A 27885-nucleotide genomic window follows, 5' to 3' on the forward strand; every position below is an offset into this window, starting at 1 on the left:
AGGGTTATCAAAATTTTTAATCTTTAAATTTTATCTTGTTTCTTGCAGCATCTTTGACTATAGTATTTTGAATTAATTGTAGCCTCCACAGCTACATCATTAACAAAACTCTTTTGGTTACACCTGATAAGAAGGGAGCTTCAAAATTTGTAACACCACACTGTAATTCTGAACTGGGCATAAAAAATTCCTACAAATATGTTTAACACCAACTACAGGACATGTATTCTAATGAATGGATCAAACTAAGTAAACTAATCACAATCTAAAATTAGTTATAAAAATTTCACTTATAGCATCCAACAATTTGCAAGGAAATCTTAAACTGATGTGGATATTCAACTCCTGCAAAACAATGCAGTCTTACTTTACATATAATAATTTACAAGGAATTCAGTATATTAATTATCAAAATATTTTAAATAATAATTATATTTAAATAATTTTACCTGAAAATGTTTTGGAAAATACATGATACTAATAATAACACTGATAAAATATTTAACATAAAACAGACACTGATGACTGAATTCAGATCTGTTTCAGGGATGCTTCTTCTGGACTTCCATGTCATTTCCTGAACAATAGTGACGAGTTTATTCACTTAACCTCTTGAGCTCTTGCAGCAGCTCTCTTGTGTTCTCAGTTGACTGGATAAGTTTTTGGAATATCTCTTTTTCTTTTCTGAAATTAATACAATTTTATTAATTAAATCAGTGCACACAGAAAGCTTCTTAATTTAGTAGCTTAGTTATTATGATGATAAGAATCAGCTATTTCATATAAAACTAAAAATTTCTTAATATAGTGCATATTTTTTAATACCTTCTCATCCTGCAGATCTTTTCTAGTTGCTTGGATTTTTCTGCAGCTTTTAACAGTATGGGATGTGGTACCCGAGCAAGACGTGCCACATTCAACCCGTAACTTTGGCCTGCACTTCCCGAGGTCAGTTGATACAAGAAGGTCACAACATCAATGCCTTCACCTACTGAGAAATAAGATATAAAATAAATCTCTACTGTAAATACTACTCAAAGAACAGCACACTAACTTGTTGGTATGAAAATGGAGAAATTTTAGAATAAGCAATGAAACAAAATACAGTGGACCCCCGGTTAACGATATTTTTTCATTCCAGAAGTATGTTCAGGTGCCAGTACTGACCGAATTTGTTCTCATAAGGAATATTGTGAAGTAGATTAGTCCATTTCAGACCCCCAAACATACACGTACAAACGCACTTACATAATTGGTCGCATTGGGAGGTGATCGTTAAGCGGGGGTCCACTGTATGGAGCAGGTACTTTTTATTTTACATTTGTATGTTCTTGTGAAGGTAATCCTAAACTAATCTGCTCAGTGTTACCCAATAATAAATGCCTTACTTCTGTAACAGCTCAATCAACAAATAGATTCTGTACTCATATTTTAAGTACAGATCTTCCCTGACTTATGACCGACTTCCATTCCGACCGATCGGTCAGATCTTGAAATGGATGGACGTTGGAATTATGTTTGCATGGCATATAGAAGTCGTATTACTGTACAGCATTCTTTTAACCTAATAAATTTCTGTCATGATTATCTTGTCTTTTTATCAATGTGCGCTGGCGGATGTATGAACAAAGGTAATTTCTATATTTATGTACATACACTCTTTATTTTTCTAATTTATAGTGTAATTTTTTGGTTGTATGTGCAGATGGACGTAAGTCGCATAGGTTGCAATGGTCCAAGTCGGACCTAAACGTCGCCATAAGCTCCTCTCTTCTATGTGTGGGTTATTTGTGTATCTGTACATTATTTTAAACAGACATGACTAAACAATGATTAACAGAGGTTCAGTAATGTAATTTTGACAACCCTTACAAGTACTAATTCCTTTCTATTTAGACTGATTACCTTAGTGCCTGCAATGTGACTACACAACCACCTTCCTCCCTATTCTGACCACTTACGTCAGAGCTCCCTTGGATATACTGCAAGTAATGTTATGAAAATAAATTTCCTTTGTTAAAAAACAAAATTAATGAAGAGAAGTAGCAATAACTAGTGCTACATTTTTTACAATTAACAAGATATAGACATAAGTCAGGAGAAATAATTTAGCTTTTTAAATTACAGCAAAATTTTGCAGAATGTCACATTCCCCCCCCCCCCACCCACCACCCCCTTTTTTTTTTCACCTCTACAGCCACCTTGTGGATGGGCAGGGTGACCTGGAGAAAACAACACATTCACCATTATTTTGGAAATAAGTCACTTTGTCTGACTTTTTTTGGGTCATCCTAGGTAATCTACACATATGCTGCTATGCATGAAAATGTATGAAACTGCATTTATGCATACCTGCACCTGAATAAACTTACTTACCATCATTCAATCAATCATCTTATCAAAAAATTTTCTGATATCACAATTCAGATTACCTTATTATCCTGACATAAAATTCTTTCAGTGTATATTTAAGATCTTAAAGCCCAGATAAATAAAGTCTTGTAGTATAATAAACATTAACAGAGTTAAAACTAGATTTGAATACAAACCTTCTTCATTAACAATGAAAGACATGTGGAAGTTACCAACATGCTCTGGATACAGCAACTCAAATTCAGTGAGAGGCAGGTAGTGGGTCACAAATATAGTCAGACACTTCACCTGGGGAAAAGCATTTGTAAAACACTGTACACTAGTAAAGGCATGGATCATAAATATATTAAAGGTGAGGCATTGAACTGGCACTGGTTAAGGATTTAAGACTGTGACAGACACAGAACAACTGTTGGAAAAGAAAAATACATTTGCAAGATGTGAATGTCTTTGAACAATAGATGTCTAACTATAAATTTTAAAATAAAGATTCAATTGTATTAATATTGGTAGAATTACCAACAATATGTTAAGTATAAGGACACAAGTGCAACTAATGTGACATTTTATTGTGGCAACGTTTCGCTCTCCAGGAGCTTTATCAAGCTCATGGAGAGTGAAACGTTGCCACAATAAAATGTCACATTAGTTGCATTTGTGTCCTATTTACTTAACAAGATTCAATTGGTTTTATGTACTAGCAAAATGAAAATTCGATGAAATAAAATTAATGAACTTATACTACTTTATATGAAGCACTAAATCTGTTTAAGATACTTTGTAAAAGAAAATGCTTGACCTTCTATCTGTAAATTAATAGATAGTACTAAGATTAGCTACTGACAGTATTGATCATTTTAATTTATATTAAAATTATTATTTTATTATTTATTAACACATCAGCCGTTTCCCACCAAGGCAGGGTGGCCCAAAAAAGAAAAACTTTCACCATCATTCACTCCATCACTGGCTTGCCAGTGGTCTACTTACACTGGTTATAAAACTGCAACATTAACATCCCTCCTTCAGAGTGCAGACACTGTACTTCCCATCTCTAGGACTCAAGTCCAGCCTGCCAGTTTCCCTGAATCCCTTCATAAATGTTACCTTGCTCACACTCCAACAGCACGTCAAGTCCTAAAAACCATTTGTCTCCATTCACTCCTATCTAACACACTCACGCATGCTTGCTGGACGTCCAAACCCCTCGCACACAAAACCTTCGCCCCCTCCCTCCAACCTTTCCTAGGCCAACCTCTACCCCGCCTACCCTCCACTACAGATTTATACTCTCGAAGTCATTCTATTTTGTTCCAACCTCTCTACATGTCCGAACCACCTCAACAACCCCTCCTCAGCCCTCTGGATAATAGTTTTGGTAATCCTGCACTTCCTCCTAATTTCCAAACTACCTACAATGCTGTGTGCACTAAGGATTCCATAAAAAGACCCTCATGCAACCACATTTTTACCAAATTCTTAACCAATGTACCATTTTTTATGAATAATAATAGTAGCAATACAACTACCTCTTGTCTTCTGATTATTATTATTTTTAATATTATTATTACAGAAGTTAAAAAGCCAGTCTTTTTATCTAGCAGCAAATTCTATATTAAAATTTATAATTGTTACTTATACAATACATACTATACCTGCCACGGAACGGGTGGGGTTTCAACTCCAGGCCAGTGTGTAAGCCACTTGGCCAGCTGACTTACGGACTGGCCTGGAGTTTTACGACTCACTCGCCACTGGTTCAAAGCGCACCACTGCTGTGGTTTCTTTGCAATCGTGCTATCACAATTTTGTGAGTCACACTATACCTGGTTAAGAAAGTAATCAAGTGCTGCCATGGCAATAGCTACACCATCATGTGTAGCAGTTCCTCGTCCCAATTCATCCAAAATCACCAGAGAATTTGTCGTTGCTTCCTTCATAATGTCGGCAGTTTCTCCAACTTCAACCATAAAGGTACTTCTTCCTGTGTAGATTTCATCTGCTGCCCCCATTCTATTTTGAACAAAGAGGAAAACAAAAATTATTACTGGTTAAATAATTTGCTATAGAAGAGGGCCCCTCTAATACAGCAGGTTAGGTTCCAGTTTACTGCTGTAAAGCGAAAATCAATGTAAAGTTAATCACAGCCTTTTTCACTTTCAAATGTATATAAAAGCCTAATATACATTAAATGATCAATATAATTAGGTCTAAAAAAATGCATATACAGTACACACATAACTTTTTATTTTTTAATATGTTGGCTGTCTCCCACCGAGGCAAGGTGACCCAAAAAATAAAGAAACACTTTCAACATCATTCACACTATCAGTCTTGCCAGAGGCATGGAGATAAAAGAGCTCAGATGTCCCTTCAAACAGCAAATATCTCCAAACCTTCCTTTAGAGTGCAGGCACTGTACTTCCCACCTCCAGGACTCAAGTCCACCTAACCAGTTTCCCTGAATCCCTTCATAAAATGTTACCTTGCTCATACTCCAACAGCTTGTCAGGTCCCAAAAACCATTTGCCTCCTAACACACTTACACATGCTTGCACGAAAAACCTACCCCACCTTCCTCCACTACAGATTTATATGCTCTCTAAGTTATCCAATTTTGTTCCACCCTCTCTAAATGTCCAAACCACCTCAACAACCCCTCCTCAGCCCTCTGGATAATACTTTTAGTAACACTGAACCTCCTACTCTCCAAGCTCTGAGCTCTGCATGATATTCACACCACACATTGCCCTCAGATACGACATCTCCTTACCTGGTATATATTGCATCCAAAACTGACATTTCTACTGACACTGCAGGTACATAACTTCCAATCTGGGACATAAGGGCTATGAGTGCAACTTGCCGCATGTAGCATGACTTTCCACCCATATTTGGTCCAGTCACAAGCATGATTCGTTGACCATCAACCTAAACAGAAAATATGAGGATAGGGCAATAATTATAGGACTTTCAATATGATAATTTTATGTATAAAACTTAGGGCAGTAAACTCTTGAAAATCAGAATACTCAAGATCAAAACCATTCCAGTTTCTAAAACAACTGTCAATTACAGCAGTTTCTTGAGAGTATTAATAAACTTGACCAATATGAAAACAGTTCAGAATATGCACATAAACTTCATATAAATCATATCCAAGACAATATTATTTTTACTTACTAAGCTCTCCTTTTCTCCCTCCATAGATAAAAAGACACATGCATTGATGAAGACATATGTTAAGGGAACATTTCACCATGAGTGGTTTTTCAGCCCTGAAGACAGAAATGGTTGGGAAGCCAGTGGATTACCAAGACTCTTAGAAAAGGTCCCAGCCCTGGGCTGGTGGCTGTGGGGGTAAGGACAGGAGGATAGGCAGGTGACCCCCTCCTCCTCTTCTACCTTCCCTAGCTTTGCTTACTGTACTCACACTAAAACCCACCTTTTCCATGCAATTACACCTCACTACTTCTTCCCCACACCTATGCCATATGTCCAGACAACGAATGCCCTCACCATAACAGAGCAGAGAGTATACATATATAGTCGTGTCAGATACAATGAGAAAGATAGTGGAAGTAACAGGAAGAGTGTAAGTGAGGGAATGTGAGACAGGGAGGAAGGTAAGAAAATAGACAGCAGTAATGGGAGAAGGAAATAACAGAGGAAGGGAAGAGAGAGGGATTCATCTGAGTACTATTCAATACTTTTAATTTCACTGATTAAAAAATAAATGAAATAAGGAATATTATGACCTGGAAATGCACATCTATTTATAACATGGATATTTATGGGAAAATTGGTTCTGAGTTTGCAAACGCTTTAGTAAAGAACACTTTTCAGAAGAGCATTAGAGTTCTTAGTGTGGAACCTACTGAATATCTTTCTCAATTTCCTCTTAGTAACAACTTTCTGTTTTAATCATACCTTTAAATGGGTATCATTAGCAACATACTGCTCATCTCCCATCTTTAACTGAGAAACAATGGGATGCCTTCCTTCAATAATCTTCAGTATCCTTTTCCCACTCTCAATGGCATGGAGCTTGGGTCTACAATATCCCTGAGATTTTGCTACATTTGCTAAAGATGTCAGAGCATCAAGAGTAGCAAGACATTTGACTGCCTGACGATGACGCTGGTACTGACTAGAAAACAATTCTAGGACTTCAAGCCATGCCTGAGAAGTGAATAACAACAATAATTAAAAAATGTAGTGTAATGGAAAAGTAGTAGGATAAACTAGCAAATTTACAGTCGTATCACAATCATTTCAGTGTTGCTGAATATATATTATACTGACCATACGTTTATCTTTATACACTCTCCAAGTCATATAAATCTGTAGGGGAAGGAAGGCAGGGTAGGGGTCATCCCCGAAAAGGTTGAGCGAGGGGCTTGGACTTCCAGCAAGTTTGTTTGAGTGTGTTAGATAGGAGTGAATGGAGACGAATGGGTTTTGGGACCTGACGAGCAGTTGGAGTGTGATAAGGGTAATATTTTGTGAAGGGATTCAGGGAAACCGGTTAGCTGGACTTGAGTCCTGGAAATGGGAAGTACACTGCCTGCACTTTAAAGGAGTGGTTTGGGATACTGGCAGTTTGGAGGGATGTCTATGCTGCAATATCTAAGTGCCTCTGCACTTATGAATGAGTAATGGTGAAAGTGTTGAATGATGATGAAAGTTCTTCTTTCTTTTTGGGTTTTTCTTTCTTTTTGGGTCACTCTGCCTCGGTGGGAAACAGCCGATGTGTTAAAAAAAAAAAAAAATCTTTTTACAGGCCTGCCCTAATGTTTTTCCTCGTCATATACATGGCAATTATGTTCTTATGAGACTGATTCAGACAAGTAGGACTGTCATATGCCACTACTGGCAGTGCTACTATTACATGTACTCCTTGAACTTTATTCAAATTAAATAAAACTATATATATGTATATATATATTTTTTTTAATGAACCGACCATATCCCAAGGCAGGTGACCTAAAAAGAAAAATGAAAGTTTTTCTTTTTAAATTTTGTAATTTATAAAGGAAATGGGGTTACTAGCTCCTTGCTCCCGACATTTTACTCGCCTCTTACAACACACACAGCTTATGGAGACAGCAACTGCCCAGGAAAGTACTACCGTCCTGCCAAATGAGTGTAAAATGGAAGCCTGTAATAGTTTTACATGATGGTAGGATTGGTGGTGTCTTTTTTCTGTCCCATAAACATGCAAGTTTTCAGGTACGTCTTGCTACTTCTACTTACACTTAGGTCAAACTACACATGCATGTACAAGCACATATATACACACACCCCTCTGGGTTTTCTTCTATTATCTTACTAGTTCTTGTTCTTGTTTATTTCCTCTTATCTCCATGGGGAAATGGAAAAGAATTCTTCCTCCGTAAGCCTTGGTTGTCATAAGAGGCGACTAAAATGCTGGGAGCAAGGGGCTAGTAACTCCTCCTGTATAGATTATTGAAGTTAAAAAGAGAGTCTTATGTTTTTCTTTATGGGCCAATCTGCCTTAGTGGGATATGGCCGGTTTGTTGAAAGAAAGAAGACTACACATGTAACAGAACTGTGAGCAGTGTCATGATGAACTTTATTGCTGTCTGTGTTGTGAATGCACTGTTCAAGCAGCCTGGGACACCAGCAGCTAGAAGGTTAGTCTAATGAGCTAGACTAAATAGTGAGCTATCACAACCAAACCTAAGGCAGTTTAGCAGCCTTGTACTGTTTAGGACCAATTACACTAATTACTAAATTACTCACAGAAAATGTTTGATTAATAGAGGTTAGACTAAAAAAAAAAATTGGTGTCATATAGACAGCTACTCTGCAAACTGGAGAAATGAGCCAGGATGGAAGGAAAGCTAACAGCATAGAGAAGGGAATACTTGAACATAAGAAAATAAATTCATTTATTATATGGGATGAAACATCAAAATAGGAAAGTAACTATTGGTGTCCCACAAGGAACAGTGTTGGGCTCCACACTGTTCCAGGTGTACATTAATGACCTAAATATAAGATTTAGCTCCTAAATAGTATTGCTTGATTATAATGTCAAAATAATATGAATACAAACCAAGGAGGATGAAGCAAGACTTGGATTTTATTAATAAATATTGGAATATTCATGCTGAATAAAAGTTATGAAGCTGGAAGAAAAAAATAAGAAGACTGAAAACAGAGGAGGAAGAGAGGTAAGGAAAACAACATGGACAGAGAAAAGCCAAAAAATTTCTTAAGTGTTGAATGTTATATACAGAGATAAACAAAAAATTTCAAACCAATCAAATAAAAAATTCTTAAAAATAAATTAAGTACTCAAAATACAGTGGTACCTTGGGATACGAACTTATTTCGTTCCAGAAGGCTGTTCGAGTGCTGATACCGAAAGAATTCGTTCCCACAAGGAATAATGTAAATTACATTAATCCGTTTCAGACCCCCAAAAGTACACTTACAAAAGCACTTACATAAATACACTTACATAATTGTTCGCGTTTTGAGCTGTTCGTTTCCCGAGGTACCACTGTACTATGGTACAGTATTATAACTGTGGAGCTCATAGTACTTCAAACATATCAGTAAGTGCTACGCACTGTACCTCATGACATGCTGCTTGTAGCTGCTCTCGTAGCTGCTGCAGTTTAGTGAAAAGCTTTTCAATTTCAGGCGACCTAAATCTGCAACAAGCCTTGGTTCTGTGTAAGACAAATAATACACGTAATATATAACAAGGTAGAGCTAAAAGGTAATCTACTGCTAATAGTACAGTACAGTACATGCAGTAATCACATGCATATATAGTCTGAAGTCAATATGAAGAACATTCTCAAGATATCACCTGAAAACAAAGGGGCTGAAGATAGACAAGACAAAACTGTTAGGTATAATTACCAGTGACATCTAATTGGAAAAACTAAATTTATGTGCAAGTATAGAAAATACTTCTTCGTTAAAATTTTTTAGCATACAATGAGGACAGTCACTTATATTCCACTCCTGCATTTTTACTAATATTTTGCTGAGTTCACACAAATTACTGTGTGAAAATTAAATAACAAACTGATTTTTATATATACAGTGGTACCTCGGGATACGAATAGCTCAAAATGCGAACAATTATGTAAGTGTATTTATGCAAGTGCTTTTGTAAGTGTATTTTTGGGGGTCTGAAACGGATTAATCTAATTTACATTATTCCTTATGGGAACAAATTCGTTCGGAATCAGCACTCAAACAGCCTTCTGGAACGAAATAAGTTCGTATCCTGAAGTACTACTGTTTACCAAACCAACACAGCACCTTCAATATACCTTTGATAAGTTTCGAGTTTACTACTCTTGGAGCCCGGCCATGGGCCAGGCTCATCTTGGTGATTTAGAATTAAACAGGTAATTTGAGATTTTAACTATGCAGGTGGATTATCCATGACAGTGTCAAAGCACAAAAATATTAAATTATCAATAGCAAATAGTGAAATTATTTTCCAAAGAAAAATTCTTTACTCGTGACCTTTATTAAGTGGGATTAAAATTGCCTTTTATGGCCTAAAATACATAAATATTCATTGCTTAAAAATAGATTAATAAATAATTTTTGTTTAAATTTATACTGCAAAAAAATAGCTAAATTAATTCGTTGCTTTACAAAAATGGAAGCATGTATTTTTTTTAGTGCTGATGCTCGAAGACCATACAGTGGACCCCCGCATACCGTTGGCCTTACATAACGTTAAATCCCCATACCGATACATTTTATCGCTAAGATTTTGCCTCGCATACCTCTAAAAAACCCACTCAACGCTGTTCATCCGAGACGCATCTAATGTGCGGCCTGAGCCAGCCTCACATGTTCCGCCGGTGGCATTGTTTACCAGCCAGCCTCCGCGGTAACATCCAAGCATACAATCGGAACATTTCGTATTATTACAGTGTTTTTGGTGATTTTATCTGCAAAATAAGTGACCATGGGCCCCAAGAAAGCTTCTAGTGCCAACCCTACAGCAATAAGGGTGAGAATTACTATAGAGATGAAGAAAGAGATCATTGATAAGTATGAAAGTGGAGTGCGTGTCTCCGAGCTGGCCAGGTTGTATAATAAACCCCAATCAACCATCGCCACTATTGTGGGCAACAAAACGGCAATCAAGGAAGCTGTTCTTGCCAAAGGTTCAACTGTGTTTTCGAAACAGAGATCGCAAGTGATGGAAGATGTTGAGAGACTCTTATTGGTATGGATAAATGAAAAACAGATAGCAGGAGATAGCATCTCTCAAGTGATCATAAGTGAAAAGGCTAGGAAGTTGCATCAGGATTTAATTAAAAAAATGCCTGCAACTAGTGATGATGTGAGTGAATTTAAGGCCAGCAAAGGTTGGTTTGAGAGATTTAAGAAGCGTAGTGGCATACATAGTGTGATAAGGCATGGTGAGGCTGCCAGTTCAGACCACAAAGCAGCTGAAAAATATGTGCAGGAATTCAAGGAGTACATAGACAGTGAAGGACTGAAACCTGAACAAGTGTTTAATTGTGATGAAACAGGCCTGTTTTGGAAGAAAATGCCAAGCAGGGCCTACATTATTCAGGAGGAAAAGGCACTCCCAGGACATAAGCCTATGAAAGACAGGCTTACTCTGTTGATGTGTTCCAATGCTAGTGGTGATTGCAAAGTGAAGCCTTTATTAGTGTATCACTCAGAAACTCCCAGAGCGTTCAGGCAAAAGAATATCCTCAAGGCTAATTTGTGTGTGCTGTGGAGGGCAAACAGTAAGGCATGGGTCACTAGGGACTTTTTCTATGACTGGTTACACCATGCATTTGCCCCCAATGTGAAAGATTACCTAACTGAAAAGAAATTAGACCTTAAGTGCCTCCTGGTGTTAGACAATGCCCCTGGTCATCCTACAGACGTGGCAGAGCGACTTTATGGGGACATGAGCTTCATTAAGGTGAAGTTTTTGCCTCCTAACACCACTCCTCTCCTGCAGCCCATGGACCAGCAGGTTATTGCAAACTTCAAAAAACTGTACACAAAAGCTCTGTTTGAAAGGTGCTTTGTAGTGACCTCAGAAACTCAACTGACTCTAAGAGAGTTTTGGAGAGAGCACTTTAATATCCTCAATTGTGTAAACCTTATAGGTAAGGCTTGGGAGGGAGTGACTAAGAGGACCTTGAACTCTGCTTGGAAAAAACTGTGGCCAGAATGTGTAGACCAAAGGGATTTTGAAGGGTTTCAGGCTAACCCTGAGAGGAGTATGCCAGTTGAGGAATCCATTGTGGCATTGGGAAAGTCCTTGGGGTTGGAGGTTAGTGGGGATGATGTGGAAGAGTTGGTGGAGGAGGACAATGAAGAACTAACCACTGATGAGCTGCTAGATCAACTTCAACAGCAAGAGGCCAGACCTGAGGAAACTGGTTCGGAGGAGGGGAGAGAGAAATTGAAGAAGTTGCCTACTACAAAGATTAAGGAAATCTGTGCAATGTGGCTGAAAGTGCAAACCTTTATGGATGAAAATCACCCTCACACAGCTATTGCAAGCCGTGCTGGTGACTATTACACTGACAATGTTGTGAAACACTTTAGGGAAGTCATAAAGGAACGAGAGGTACAGGCCACTATGGACAGATATGTTGTGCGACAGAAGTCCAGTGACTCTGAAGCTGGTCCTAGTGGCATTAAAAGAAGAAGGGAAGTAACCCCAGAAAAGGACTTGACACCTCAAGTCTTAATGGAAGGGGATTCCCCTTCTAAACACTAAGACTCTCTCCTCCTCCCATCCCATCAATCATCACCAGATCTTCAATAAAGGTAAGTGTCATGTAATTGTGCATACCTTTTTCAGTTTGTGTATTAAAATTAATATTTCATGTGGTAAAAAATTTTTTTTTTCATACTTTGGGGTGTCTTGCATGGATTAATTTGATTTCCATTATTTCTTATGGGGAAAATTCATTCGCATAACGATAATTTCGCATAACAATGAGCTCTCAGGAACGGATTAATATCGTTATGCGGGGGTCCACTGTATTACAAAGGAGTTAAAATGTAAATTCTATTTTAATGTTAATTTATTAATTTTTTCCTTACCATATAATTAAAACTGTAAACTTTCACCATGCTTATACAACCAAAGCCATTAATTTATGATTCAAATAAGAAAATTTCAAAGGTCTTAACTTTTATCAAAATGATGCCTTTAACTGTTGTAATCATCCATGTAACGATTTTTCCATTTTGTTTTTTCAACGTGACAGCCATCTCCCACCGAGGCAGGGTGACCCAAAAAAGAAAGAAAGACTTTCACTATCATTCACACAATATCACAGTCTTTGCAAAGGCAGTGATTTTTCTATGTACAATATCTAATTATTATAATAATTTCACAGACTTACAATAAGATTACGTGTATTAATATTATGGGAATGACCCCTTTCACATAAAACTTAAGTTGCAGATACAGTAAGGCAATTTTACTAATAAATATACTGTAACAAGGGGCTTGGACTTCCAGCAAGTGTGCGTGAGCGTGTTAGATAGGAGTGAATGGAGAAGAATGGTACTTGGGAGCTGACGATCTGTTGGAGTGTGAGCAGGGTAATATTTAGTGAAGGGATTCAGGGAAACCAGTTATTTTCATATAGTTGGACTTGAGTCCTGGAAATGGGAAGTACAATGCCTGCACTTTAAAGGAGGGGTTTGGGATATTGGCAGTTTGGAGGGATATGTTGTGTATCTTTATACGTATATGCTTCTAAACTGTTGTATTCTGAGCACCTCTGTAAAAACAGTGATTATGTGTGAGTGTGGTGAAAGTGTTGAATGATGATGAAAGCATTTTCTTTTTGGGGATTTTCTTTCTTTTTTGGGTCACCCTGCCTCGGTGGGAGACGGCCGACTTGTTGAAAAAAAAAAAAAAAAAAAATACTGTAACACAAATTAAAAAGAGCTTACAATTTATCACAACTATTAGATCAAATGCAAAGCACAAACTATGACATGACAAAACAATTTTCTAAATACGTACGAGCTGATTTTTGCCCAGTTCTTTGGAACAGCTTTTAGTTGTGAATTTTTTACTTCAATGAGATATTCAAGACCTGACACTGTTGTGTAGTTGAAACTTGGAATTTTTAGTACCTGGGAAAAAAGACAGCAAATATTAATAATACGGCAAGGCAAGGTAGCTAGTGTAACTACATGTATGTACTACTACTTATACAACTACATGTACTGGTATTTTCAATGACACTGAAATGTTATAACATGGCTGTATTAAGAACAATGATAAAAAAAATGTTATAATATGGCTGTATTAAGAACAATGATAAAAAAAAATGTTATAACATGGCTGTATTAAGAACAATGATAAAAAAAATGTTATAACATGGCTGTATTAAGAACAATGATAAAAAAATGTTATAACATGGCTGTATTAAGAACAATGATAAAAAAAAATTTCCTTAACTACTGTAAAATTCATGATAATTTTTTTTTTAAACAATATCGTAAAATTCATCAACGATTTGTTTCTAACTTCAGAATGTTTGACGAATTATGAAGCTTTCACATCTTTCTTTAAAACTGCTCTACATACCTTGGAAATTTCTGGTTTAAGACTGTTAAGTTCTTGTTCCACATCAGCTATTTCCTGTTGCTTCTTTACAACTTCAGGAAATTCGGAGAAATCTTTGAAGAGACTCGTTTTTTTTCCTTCTCTGCAAATAAAACATTGAAAAAAAAAAGCAAATTAAGATTAAAAGACCAAGTCATCAATGCTAAGTAAACCATATCTATAAGAGCCCAAATATAACTAGCACTGTATATTTTTTTTCTTTCAACAAACTGGCCGTATCCCACTGAGGCAGGGTGACCTTAAAAAAAAAAAAAAAAAAAAAAAAATATTAATTTTTTTTTTCAACAAGTCGGTCGTCTCCCACCGAGGCAGGGTGACCCAAAAAAGAAAGAAAATCCCCAAAAAGAAAATGCTTTCATCATCATTCAACACTTTCACCACACTCACACATAATCACTGTTTTTGCAGAGGTGCTCAGAATACAACAGTTTAGAAGCATATACGTATAAAGATACACAACATATCCCTCCAAACTGCCAATATCCCAAACCCCTCCTTTAAAGAAGGGGTTACTAGCCCCTTGCTCCCAGCATTTCAGTGGCTTCTTATGACACACATGGCTAGTATATAGTTGTTTTTTCCAACATGACAGCCATCTCCCACTGAGGCAGGGTGACCTGAGAAAAAAGGAACATTTTCACCATCACTCACACAAAATCATTGTCTTTGTAGCAGCACCAAGATATGACAGTTTCGATGTCACTCCAAACAGCCAATATCCCAAACCCTTCCTTTAAAACAACCTGTCAGGTCCCAAAAACCATCCATAATATTTGAAAATTATAACATGAACCATAAAAGTCACATGACCACTTGAATCTCCAATGCAAATGTCCTATTACCAATTATGACCCAACTCCAATAAACTCCTATCTTAACTGCAAAAATGATCTTTTTAACATGCTGGACAACTCCTACTGAGGCAGGGTAACCCGAAAGAGAAACAATTTCACCATCATTCACACGATCACCGTCTTGCCACAGGCACACAGATACAACAGTTTAGATGTCCCTCTAAACAGCAAATATCCAAACCCCCTCCTTTAAAGTGCAAGCACTGTACTTCTCTCCTCTGGGACTCAACTCTGGCTAACCAGTTTCCAATCTCCTATTATTTTTTTTTCAACACACTGGCTGTTTCCAATCGAGGCAGGGTGACCCAAAAAAGAAAGAATCATTTTCACCATCATTTACACTATCACTGTCATGCCAGAGGCGCACAAATACGACAGCTCAGCTCTCACCCCAAACAGCCAATATCCCACGCCCCTCTTGTAAAGTGCAGGCATGTACTACCCCACCTCCAGGACTCTAGCTCCAGCTAACTGGTTTTCTTGAATCCCTTCACAAAATGTTACCCTGCTCACACTCCAACAGCCTGTCAAGTCCCAAAAACCATTTGTCTCCATTCACTAACATTCTCACACACTAACTTATTTACTGCAAGACTTGTCTCTCTCAAGGTAGTAGGTTGGTAGACAGCAACCGCCCAGGGAGGTACTACCGTCCTGCCAAGTGAGTGTAAAACGAAAGCCTGTAATTGTTTTACATGATGGTAGGATTGCTGGTGTCCTTTTTTCTGTCTCATGAACATGCAAGATTTCAGGTACGTCTTGCTACTTCTACTTACACTTAGGTCACACTACACATACATGTACAAGCACATATATACACACCCCTCTGGGTTTTCTTCTATTTTCTTTCTAGTTCTTATTCTTGTTTATTTCCTCTTATCTCCATGGGGAAGTGGAACAGAATTCTTCCTCCGTAAGCCATGCGTGTTGTAAGAGGCAACTAAAATGCCGGGAGCAAGGGGCTAGTAACCTCTTCTCCTGTATATATTACTAAATGTAAAAGGAGAAACTTTCGTTTTTCCTTTTGGGCCACCCCGCCTCGGTGGGATACGGCCGGTGTGTTGAAAGAAAGAAGAAAGACTTGTCTCTCTTACAGAATGATGATTCACTGCAAAACTGATCTATAATTGCCCATATAAATAATTAACTTCCATATTCCAAGTTAAATTGTTTGCTTTACAGTACTTTCTGCACCCAAATTGTCAGTTACTGTAGTAGTATCCTTGAATATTTTATCTCTATGAGACACAAAAGTATGTGGATTCCCTCACACACTAACCTTCAAATGCATTATAGAAATGATAAGTTGATAATGGTACATGTTCTACTGGGAGGTGGCTATACCTTCCAGCTCTACATGAACAGTTTGAGGACATACAGAAATACATAACTTCAAGAGAAGGTCATAGACTTGACACAAAAGTCAGGAGCAGCCAATCCATTTATTATCACTGACCATAATGCTGGAGGAGCCACAGGTATTGTGCATGCAAAATACTGTATTTTCTGTCATATATGGTGCTTGCTGGCATGATGTTTCCAAGCAGTTGTAATAATGTTAGTAAACAACTGCTAGAGCACAACCCAAAGCCTACCGTTGAGCTTGACCTTGAGCATATAAGGTGCAGGGTGATTTTTTGGGGAAAAACAGTGTGCCTTATAAGCCGGAAAATACTGTATGTTGCATGTATAAGACCTGCAAGTTACAGTTCAGAGGGTCCCTTGAACTGTGATGTTTGCACACTTCCAGCAAAACAGATGTTGAATGAACGATAATGAATGTGCTTCCACTTTGGGTCAGCCTACCTAGGTGGGAGACATCTGGCATTAAAAAAAAAATAGTTACCTGCAGGGTGCCACAAGGATCTGTTTTTGCCCCATTAATATTTATAATTTATACAACCACCTTGCCAGAAAGAATAGAGAGATACATGAGTATGTTTGCATATGATTTAATAATCCTATGCAAAACCCAACAGAAGTTGTAGTACTCATCAGTGTAGTCACCACAGTAGAAGCCGTACAAAAATAATAGTAGTTGCAGTAAAACAGATGTGAAAAATACCAATTGTAGTCACAGTAGTAGTTTTAAAAAGAGGTGAGTGTTCTGACCTGAGGGCAGTGAAAAGGTTCAAATATGAAGAAGTGGAGTAAGCTCAAAGAATATGAAGTGAAAAGTTCTAACATCACAATTACATTTCACAATTAATTCTAAACGTATCAAATTTGCTTCTTTGGGATGTTTAAAATGTTGTATAAGAATTTTTATTTTTACCTGGCACTGACTTCATTAATGTTACTAGCAAATGCTTCAACATTAAGAAGGCCATCAAGAACTTCTTGTAGCAGGGATATCAGTCCAGGAGTCTTAACACTGTCATCTATATTGCCACTGACTCTTGATAATCCTGCCTGAACCTGACTTAGTCCTTCCACAGCCAGCCAGAATTCATGAGGACTGCACTGTAACAAAAATGAGGATACATTTAGTAGCTGTATGGAAAAAATAGTATTGTAACACCCACGTCAATCAACCAATATGAATCCTTCCAACATAATTATAATTAACATTTACAAGGAAAAGACAATTCTAGATCACAATAAAAACAATATCACACTTTAAATTTTTGGCCTGCATACAATAATGTATCTTTATTAAGTAATATTTACATAGCCATGCCACAAGGTAAAATTATTATTACATTCATGGAATTGATGAGGGAAAAAAGGTGAGTGGTGCGTTGAGGTATATGTGGAGTCAAAAAACGTTATCTATGGAGGCAAAGAAGGGAATGTATGAAAGTATAGTAGTACGAACACTCTTATATGGGTGTGAAGCTTGGGTGGTAAATGCAGCAGCGAGGAGACGGTTGGAGGCAGTGGAGATGTCCTGTTTAAGGGCAATGTGTGGTGTAAATATTATGCAGAAAATTCGGAGTGTGGAAATTAGGAGAAGGTGTGGAGTTAATAAAAGTATTAGTCAGAGGGCAGAAGAGGGGTTGTTGAGGTGGTTTTGTCATTTAGAGAGAATGGATCAAAGTAGAATGACATGGAAAGCATATAAATCTATAGGGGGTTGGAAAGAGGGGGTAAAGGAGGTTTTGTGGGCGAGGGGCTTTGACTTCCAGCAAGCGTGCGTGAGCGTGTTAGATAGGAGTGAATGGAGACAAATGGTACTTGGGACCTGACGATCTGTTGGAGTGTGAGCAGGGTAATATTTAGTGAAGGGATTCAGGGAAACCGGTTATTTTCATATAGTTGGACTTGAGTCCTGGAAATGGGAAGTACAATGCCTGCACTTTAAAGGAGGGGTTTGGGATATTGGCAGTTTGGAGGGATATGTTGTGTATCTTTATATGTGTATGCTTCTAAACTGTTGTATTCTGAGCACCTCTGCAAAAACAGTGATAATGTGTGAGTGTGGTGAAAGTGTTGAATGATGATGAAAGTATTTTCTTTTTGGGGATTTTCTTTCTTGTTTGGGTCACCCTGCCTCGGTGGGAGACGGCCGACTTGTTGAAAAAAAAAAAATCATGGAGAGAGAATTAAACCATACGGGTCACACAGCTCATGGGGAAATGGGAGGAAATCAGGTTTGATACAAGAAAAAAGATGGGTCTAATTCCTTGGATCAAGAACCCTTTATCATCAGGGTACCTCTCTTGTAGGGAGTACCATAAAGCAATCTACCGAACTATTTCAGCACACTTTTGGAAAGATAATGAGTGAGTGAATGATGGTGAATGTGCTTTCTTCTTTGGGTCACCCTGCCTTGGCAGGAGATAGCCAATGAACTAAAAAAAATAAAGATTTCCCATTCCAGTGTCCCTTCTGCAATGTAACAATCTGACTGATGCCAAGACAATGAGTACATGTGTATAATAAAGCACATCAAATCACTGTACACAAATTCTATGCTTATTTTTTTTTGCATGCTACCTTCACATTTTTAGGATCTAACCACAAAGTGTTAAAGTGTTTAAAAGTGAAATAATTATGTGCTTTGCCTAGCTGTATAAATAACATGCCAATCACCACAACAGTTGCCTACAAAAATTAAATCACTTTACAAACACAATACAGTATAATAAAAATCTTAAATTTAAGACAGACAACCAATTTCATGACCCTGGAATATTACTGTAATAATACAAACTATTGTGTAATACCTTTTTATGAAAAATGGTTGTTAGAGCTCTCTCAAAATCTGGCAGTTTACAGAGTAAACTCTTCAGTTTATTTAAAACAGGAGCATCAGAGATCATCAACTCCTCAATCATATCCTGGCGTTCCTTAATCTCTTCGATGTTTAATAATGGCTGAATTATCCACCGGCGAAGGAGTCTAAAAGGATGAAGAAATATGCAAATAAAAGTGTAATGAACATATTAATTAGATAATCAAATGATTACTTATGAAATCTTATTAGTTAATTACTACTGAACTTAAACAAACATTGTTGGGTAATAACTAAACAAAAATTTCCAACTGGTTGGCCTACTGTAAAACATGAAAAGAAAAATACTTGACACAAATGAAAAACTGACTCAAAAACTATAAAACATGTAAAACAGCTATTTTTCAGCATTAAATTCAACTTACAAGCATTAACCAGACATTTTATGAGAAAACTGACCTAGAACCAAACTTGGTTTGTGTTTTATCAAGAGCCCACAACAAGCTGCCTGTTATCCCACCATCAACAGCATTGGTCAGCACCTCCAGGTTACGCAGGGTGGCACCTGAAAGTCTCATGTAATTGCTGCTTGAGCTATACCTACAAACTGATCTGTAAAGTAAATAAAGAGAAAGAGTTTTCACAATGTTGTCCTCCCTAATTTATAGTTTAAATATCTCAATAAGGCAAAAGTTGCTATAAAAGAAAATATATCTTAAGATATCAACAAAGAGAAAGAAAGAGGAAATGAAAGAAAGAAAAAGAGAAGGAAAAAGAAAATGAGAGAAAAAAGGAAAGAAAAAAAGAAAATGAAAGAGAAAGAGAGAAAGTAAAAGGGAAAGAAAAAGAGAAAGGAAAAGAAATGAAAAGATAGAGAGAAAAAGAGATAGAAAGAGATAGAAAAAGAAAGAGACACTACTTCCAACATACCCAGCCATTTTGATTATACGGTCTAGTTTGAACTCAGCAAGATACTGAAGAGCTGCCCCAAGGCAGCTGACAACATCTGACGGCAGTCCTGATATATGCTTAATCTTTTCTTCCTCACCAGCAAATAACTCACATACACGTTTTAAAGATTCTGAATACTCAAACTTTGCCTCGTCCAACCTCTCAATTCGAATGCAGTCTTCATTTCTAAAAGCAAAGATATGGAAATATTAAAAACAAAATTAAGATACAATAGGAATTTTAAATAATTTTCACAGATACAATGACTACAATGTTTATAATAAATTTTAATTTTTAACATTGTATGAACACTGTGAAAAAAAATGAATACTGAAAAACAAAGCCACACTAACATGCCTTCATAACTGGGTGTAAGAATCTGTGTCAAAGCAATACACAAATTATAATTACACTTACTTTGTGGTAGCTGCTGTTATGGCTCGAACTGTGATATCAGATATATTGTTAGATACTAAAGCTTCAACGGGCTGAATATGGTCCAAATGACACCAAAGTTCTGTCCTTGTAGACGAATCATCAAAAGTGTCGTATATAATATCTCCAGTACTTGGTTGGACGGCCTAATAATGTAAGAAAAAATTAAATGACAAAACTTACCTAATTCAATTTGTTAGAAAATGATAAAAAAGAAAACTGTAACCTGTACTGCAATGAAGAGCTCCATGTATACTGAACCTCTTTTCAGTGTTCCACATTTTTGTTGGCTTTCAATTGAACCACTGTTCATTATGCTCAGTGCTTTTACCACTGCTCTGCTGTTATCACTATTTTTGCACAACAGTTGCATAAGGAAAGGATAACTGGCACCATAATGATAGCTGTATGAATGAGGGCCTCTTGTACTTTAACTCCCTCAATATTATTAATGAGTTTAACATTCAATAAAATATAAATTTTCCTAGTTTATTTTCAGAGTATGGTATTCCATATTTGTCACTGTATAGTAACTGAGAATATTTACAGAGAATAATCTGACACTCCATTTGTTAGATGTCATTAATAATTAGGACTAGCACTGAAAAAAGAAAGGAGCATTTACACCATACTTTTTAAAATGTTAGTCTAAATGTCTAGTGCACTGTAAGAGAAGGAGTAGGGAAACAGTACTGGGCTGTGAAGTATACTACTCCAACCTAGGTAAAAAAAATAAAAGCACAGTGAAGTTGGCCTTCAGTGAGTGCCATGTACAGTGGACCCCCGGTTTACGATATTATTTCATTCCAGAAGTATGTTCAGGTGCCAGTACTGACCGAATTTGTTCCCATAAGGAATATTGTGAATTAGATTAGTTCATTTCAGACCCCCAAACATACACATACAAACACACTTACATAAATACACTTACATAATTGGTCGCATTGGGAGCTGATCATAAACCAGGGGTCCACTGTACAGTAAATATGCCATCCCTAGAAAATGCTGAAGAATAGGCAGGACTTGAAATAGACCAAAAAAGGACAGAACTGAAGAACTCATCAAAGGCTGAGAGCTGAATGGATAAAAATGGAGGAAAAATAGGCTAAATTTCTCATGTCTTTACTTTTAAGACTGCAACTATACTTACAATAACTGAAATACCAATTGTGCCTTCCTTTCCAGAGGAACTTTTGCCTTCATGTACTACCAGCAGCATTGCTGTTGCTCCTTCTGCAAGGTCCCCATCGCCAACACCTTCTGCCCCTGCTGCAGGCGTTACATCTTCACCGATAAGTGTAGAGCGCGTATATAATGCTGTAAGTTCACGTTCAAATGGTGCACTTTTATTGCTACCCGCTGCTTTCAGAGCTGCAGTTTCTGTTTGTTTTACAACTCCAACTTTATAACCTGCAGGGAAATAAAAATTTGGGTTTTAAATTGAACTCTCCTCCTGTAACACTAATAAAGGTATAAGAACAGAAACAAAGCTAATTTACAAAAGATTACTTGTGATTAAAGTTAGAAAACTGGAAAGCATACCTTTCGCAACAAGTCTTCGGACATGTACATGGAGGCGGTGAGTGGGAATGCTTGCAGTCATGAAGCTATGATCTAGATGTGCAATAATATTCAGCTCCTTGGCAGCAATTTCTGCATCGTTTCCAAAAAACCTGAAGTTATCAAACCTTATCGAGTAAAATTAAAATTTCACATTATAATTTTTTTTTAAACACATTGGCAGCTACCGAGGTAGGATGACCCAAAAAAAATAAAAAATAAAAACTTTCACCATTATTTATACCATTACTGTCAAATGATGGTGAAAAGTGTTTCATCTTATAAAAATCTTAACTCAGAAAGCTAGCTATTCTAGCAACTGTACAGTAGTTTGTTTGGAATTAAAAGGTACCTTTATGGCTTGAAATTCATTTCTCTTTTTATGCAAGCTGCAGTTATCAAATAAAAATATTTAACACAAACAGCCAAATCTCATTAAAAGTCAGATAAAACCTACCTATATTTGTATCCACACTCCACAAAAAGAACAACATCTGGTTGCTTATTCTTTATGGCTACAACTTGTTGCTCTAGCGGAGTGAGTTTCATTCCTGGTAACGCTTTCATACGTCCTGGCTTAAGTGAAGCAGATTCTGCTGGCTGACTGACAGTGTTGTCCACTGTGGTATTACTGGAATTTTGTGACCTGGCAAGATTATAACATTTTAAACTGAAATTAAACTGTGTAAAAAAATAGCATTTGTAGTCTTAAGTAAATACTAAAGACTAATCACTGACTAGCAAAATTTGTTAGTAGTACCTGTCTTTCCTTCAGTTACTATAGCTGAGAATTAGGTATACATTTGTAAGGAGAGTTGAAATTTTGTTGAAGGCAAAACTGGTTTTACCTTAACTAATACTATCTATAAAGAAATTTTCCTCTCTTTATGTAACCAAGCAGTTTTACATTAATGGCATTTTGGTAAAGTTTTCTGGTTAATATTATAAATACATAAGTAACAAATAACATTGTCATAACACCAATAGGATTAAGGTTCCCAAACTGCTGCTGTTACTAGAGAGCAATAAGCACTCTGTGAGCATAAAAGGGTAAGAGGGATATTTCTGGAGTGCGTTTGGATAAACCGGTTAATCTCTAAGATACGTATTTGTGACAAGTTCAGAGATGTTATGCAGTTCCCAAACTGCTGCTCCTTCTATTCCTTTATGTTAACAATAGTGAATTTTGTGAGGGAGGGGAAAATGAATGTCAAAACTTGGGTAGAAATAACTGACCTGTAGATAGGATTCAAAACTTAAGGAAAGTCAGGAGTTTTGCTGAATTTTTGAAATTTGTTAAATTATTATGAGGAGAAATGACCGTGTTAAAAAAAAATCTGTATTGTACTTGTTTATTTCAACACACCAGCCATCCCCTACTGAAGTAGGGCAACCCATAAAAGAGGAAGTGCATTCACTATCATTCATTCAATTGCTGTCTTGTCAGATGAATGTTGATTTCAGTTCAGATAGCTCTGTGAATTGCAACATTCTCGCACCTAATTTAAAGTTTAGGCATATATGAAGATTATCCAAACAAGCATTTAATGACATCAAGTTATTAATTTGTGTTGAAGAGGTCTAGCACCTAGCACAATAAGGCAAAGGTCATATATCAAGCCAATCTACATAAAAATCAATAAATAATTACACACCTGAAATTTTCAAGCTTGCTTTTAACCATATTCTGGTTGACTTTCTTTGTGGTTACAAGAGGTTCTTGATTTACTTCCATTTCCTCCACTGTATCTGGAAAAAAAAAAAAAAAGACTATCAAAAAAATACATAACTTTATGTTGGTTAATACTGAGGGTGCCTCAAGGAATTATCTCTATAATGGTACACTGTGTATCAGTCCTCAGAGAAGCATATGATATTATGAACTACTAGTAAATGCAAAGTGAAAATAATGAATGATGCTACTTATCTCTTATTTGTATTACTTTAAAGATAATCTAACCAAATAAAGCTTTAATTTTTAAAAACATCTCACAATCCTGAATACCCACTAGACTACATGACTATCACACCAACTATACAAGGGCTACCTCCACTACACAACCACCACATTTCCTTAATAAATGCCTGGATCAGTGCATGTGTCTTTTACTTACAACTTGTTGCTAGCTCCATACCAGTTCCAACATTTGTATTTGTATTGTGATGACTGCAAACTTCTGGCAAGACAGCTAGGTTACCCTACCTTGGTGGAAGAAAGCCAGTGTGTTTAAAAAAATATTTAACATAGAACATGCATGTGTAGTTACTTTCCAGGAAGTTGTTGTACATGTTTAGTTATTCTTTTGAGCATATAGAAATGATTAAATAAAACTATTGTATAATCAATTCTTTTTTATACAACATTTGTATTTTCCTAGTACTCTACTACATACTGTGAAATGGTGTGGTGATACTGAGATGTGTAGAAAGGCACTTAAGTACAGAAAGATGATTTAAGACAACAAAAATGTATATAAGCTGCCAGTAACATTATCCATCAAAAGCCTGGAAATTACACTATAACCAAAATGTTAATCAACAGGATACTACCCATTCTGGAGACCGATGTAACATGCTGTTGACAAGTCCTTCTCAAACCCAACCTATCTCACCACAACTGTACTACTACTACTACTACTACTACTACTACCCTCGTGGCTTTCCACCCAACTCTTGCTACTATATGATCTCGTTTCTCAGTTATCTCTGTATTAGGACTGAAGACGCCACTCATGGCAAACTGTTTCCTTTAATAAATGTCCTGAACTGCACATAATAGTCTTTTTTCACATATACATACATACTGAATTTCAAAACACATCTGTTAACCTCAGTCTATCAGGAAATCAACTCTCCTTTCTGTTATATCCAAATAATCTACAGGTGCTATTCATTAACTTCACAATATAAACATACCACACGAAAAAGACTGAAGTCTGTTTTTGGTCCATGATGTGGGAGATTTTTTCTTGGGAGCTGTACTGCCCTCTGCCTCTGGTGAGCTGCAAAGTCCACTATCACTATTTTCTTTTTTGGCTTTTTTAGATGATCCATTTATGTAGGTATGGGTCTTCGCTCGCTTAATAGCTGGAGATATGCTAACCTGAAAAAATATTTAGCTTTACTAAAAAAAAAAGGTACTATGACAGAGAATTAGTGATTATTACACTTCAACATGTTCTGCTCTCAAAAGGAAATCCTAACTGCCTTATAACTTATTACACGTAAATAAGTGCACAAGCAATACTTCTGTATGGTATCAAACCCTGATAGACAATATAAGAAAGTAGAATGAAAGAAATGCTAGAAAAGCACAAAGAATATACACATAAAAAAATCAGAACACCAAATGGAATTTCAGTGAGTGTTGACATACAAGAACCAGCACTCTGAAATAAGTTAACCTTAATTAATGTATTTCAGATAGTGTTTCCATGGGTAACTGTTCTGTTAAGAGTAACTATAACTTACCTGGAGTTTTTTTGGGGTTTTGGGGGTCAACACCCCCATGGCTTGGTCTAAGACCAGGCCTCATGGTGTATCAGGGTCTGATCAACCAGGCTGTTACTGCTGGCCAAAAGCAAACTGACATACGAACCACAGCCCGGCTAGTCAGGTACTGACTTAGGTGTCTGTCCAGCGCCTTCTTGGTTCAATTCACTATTAATCCACAATTTGGAGAGAAATCTTCAAATGACATTTTGGTGCAAGATTCTACTCCAAACTGCGAGTTACTAGTGCAGCCACAGCACTATAGCTTATTCCTCAAAATTAATGGAAGTTACTTAAATAGGAAATAAAAGACTATGTTAGTACATCTTTTAATCCTGTACATTATGCATCAAATACTCTATATTACCTCAGCTACTTTGCTGGTATGATTTTGTTTCTTTTCTTCATCAGTATCAAATTTGGCCTTTCCATCTTTTTTAACAGATGCAAAAAATTTTGAAATTGTAGGTTGCATTTTCCCACCTGAAGTGGACATCTTCTGTGGACTCTTCTGTGAAAGCCCTGAAAAATATGTACAAAGCTCTTGTCAATTTTCATCAACTGAGAAAATCACAAAGCAAATAAATTCTATTTCTAATCTTTACCAATTATAAACCTTATCTTAACTTAACCTATTTTTATTTTGAACATTACACTGACATATCATGCCAATACATTAGTTTTTGGGCCTATTTATTCCCAGTAGTATGCTGGCAGCTCCTCATTGCCAATAAAGCCGTTCTTTTGTTAAATTCTGAAAGGAAGTTGCAAATATATAATGGAGGAATTTGAGAAGAAGTGTAAGAAATAATGAGTAGGAAGTTCAGGTAAACTTGTTTAGGGAAACAACTCTCTCCAGAAGAGTCCCCTCAAGGAAGGTTCCTTGACACTGGTGAGGGGCTCTTGATCTAGGGAACTGGATCTGTGCTCTGGTTCCCTGAATTAAGCCTAAATACCTTCCATCACCCCCCCCTCACATGCACTGTATAATCCTATGGGTTTAGCGCTCCCCCATGATTATATAATATGTAATACTCTCCATTAGTCTTTCCTGAACAAAGTTACCTCAACTTCCTACCCATTTCTGCAACATTGCAAGGTCCTGATAATGTGTTGACTGCAACATGAAAGGCCTAGAGCTATCATTCAACTCCCCCAGCGCCCCCACGGCCCGGTCACAGTCCGGGCCGCGGGGGCATTGACCCCCGAAACTCTCTCCAGGTAAACTCCAGGTAAATTGCAGTATGGTAAATATTTATTTTAGGAGCCAGAGTGACTGAGGTTGTTAACATTAATATTATAATCATAACTAAGCGCTAAACCCACAAGGATACACAAATAACCCGCACATAAAAGAGAGAAGCTTACGACGACGTTTCGGTCCGACTTGGACCATTTACAAAGTCACAACATTTACAAAGTGACTTTGTAAATGGTCCAAGTCGGACCGAAACGTCATCGTAAGCTTCTCTCTTTTATGTGCGGGTTATTTGTGTATCGTTCCAGCCACGGTATTGTGCCTTTTTTTGTTACCCACAAGGACCATACAGCACTGTGAGGTGGAAAATAGTTAATAACTTAAAATCTAATATTTACCTGGAGTTTACCTGGAGAGAGTTCCGGGGGTCAATGCCCCCGTGGCCCAGTCTGTGACCAGGCCTCCTGGTGGATCAGAGCCTGATCAACCAGGCTGTTACTGCTAGCTGCACGCAATCCAACGTACGAGCCACAGCTCGGCTGGTCAGGTACCGACTTTAGGTGTTAAGTGTTATGGCATAATTACAGAAATAGCAAGAAAGATAACCTAATTATTATTTATTACTGTAATTTATTTATATGCTAAACCCACAAGTCATACAACAACCTAAGTTGAATACCTAACTTAACCTAAATACAATCCATGATTATTTATCTCTGCCTACAGTATTGCTTGTAGGAGTTATTAATACAATGCCTGGAAAACAGAAGGTAATCAGGTTTGATCCAAGGAAAGGGAAAGTCTGATCCAATTTCCTGGAACAAGAGCTCCTCGCCAGCATCACTTTTTGGGGTTATCCTTAGTAATTTACACACGTTACTACGTATAATTATGTGTACCTGTACCTAAATAAACTTTAATTCCCTTGAGAAAAAACAATATACAAAAAAATAATTATTGTCCCCCGAGTGGGCATAAATCCCAAGTATTTCAAAAAATAGACAAAAACCTCAGTTTAGACCAGTTGCTACACTATACAATAGTCCAGATATATTCAACAACCTGATAAATGACATCCACCATCACAAGATGCAAATAAAAATGAAATAAAAACACGACAAACCTAATTTAATGAAGAAAATAACAAGTAACTCAGAGACCAGACTCACTCCCGCCTCCACTAACTTTAACTTATCTCAACCCTCGC

The 27885-nt window shown here is 37.0% G+C and overlaps 1 protein-coding gene across 2 annotated transcripts; it reads right to left on the minus strand.

The window, feature by feature from the left end:
- LOC128702811 (DNA mismatch repair protein Msh3) lies at window positions 1-27885 on the minus strand. Of its 2 annotated transcripts, none has more exons than XM_070101991.1 (21): window positions 27802-27885; window positions 25848-26002; window positions 24905-25091; window positions 23644-23737; window positions 22446-22634; window positions 21971-22101; window positions 21579-21838; window positions 20411-20574; window positions 19973-20179; window positions 19502-19654; window positions 19035-19209; window positions 17141-17328; window positions 13973-14093; window positions 13403-13515; window positions 8981-9077; window positions 6304-6555; window positions 5147-5304; window positions 4200-4386; window positions 2550-2661; window positions 826-988; window positions 1-684 (listed from the first exon to the last, which is right to left on the minus strand). In XM_070101991.1, exons 2-21 carry the CDS (start codon window positions 25974-25976, stop codon window positions 597-599), a joined length of 3168 nt encoding a protein of 1055 aa, XP_069958092.1. In that variant the 5' UTR covers window positions 25977-26002; window positions 27802-27885; the 3' UTR covers window positions 1-596. The 2 variants fall into 2 exon arrangements, with proteins under 2 accessions (XP_069958092.1, XP_069958091.1); XM_070101990.1 differs by having other exon boundaries at window positions 449-684; window positions 826-991.

Source organism: Cherax quadricarinatus, chromosome 79 (assembly GCF_038502225.1).
Source record: "Cherax quadricarinatus isolate ZL_2023a chromosome 79, ASM3850222v1, whole genome shotgun sequence".
In the NCBI taxonomy this organism is placed as follows: Eukaryota; Metazoa; Arthropoda; class Malacostraca; order Decapoda; family Parastacidae; genus Cherax; species Cherax quadricarinatus.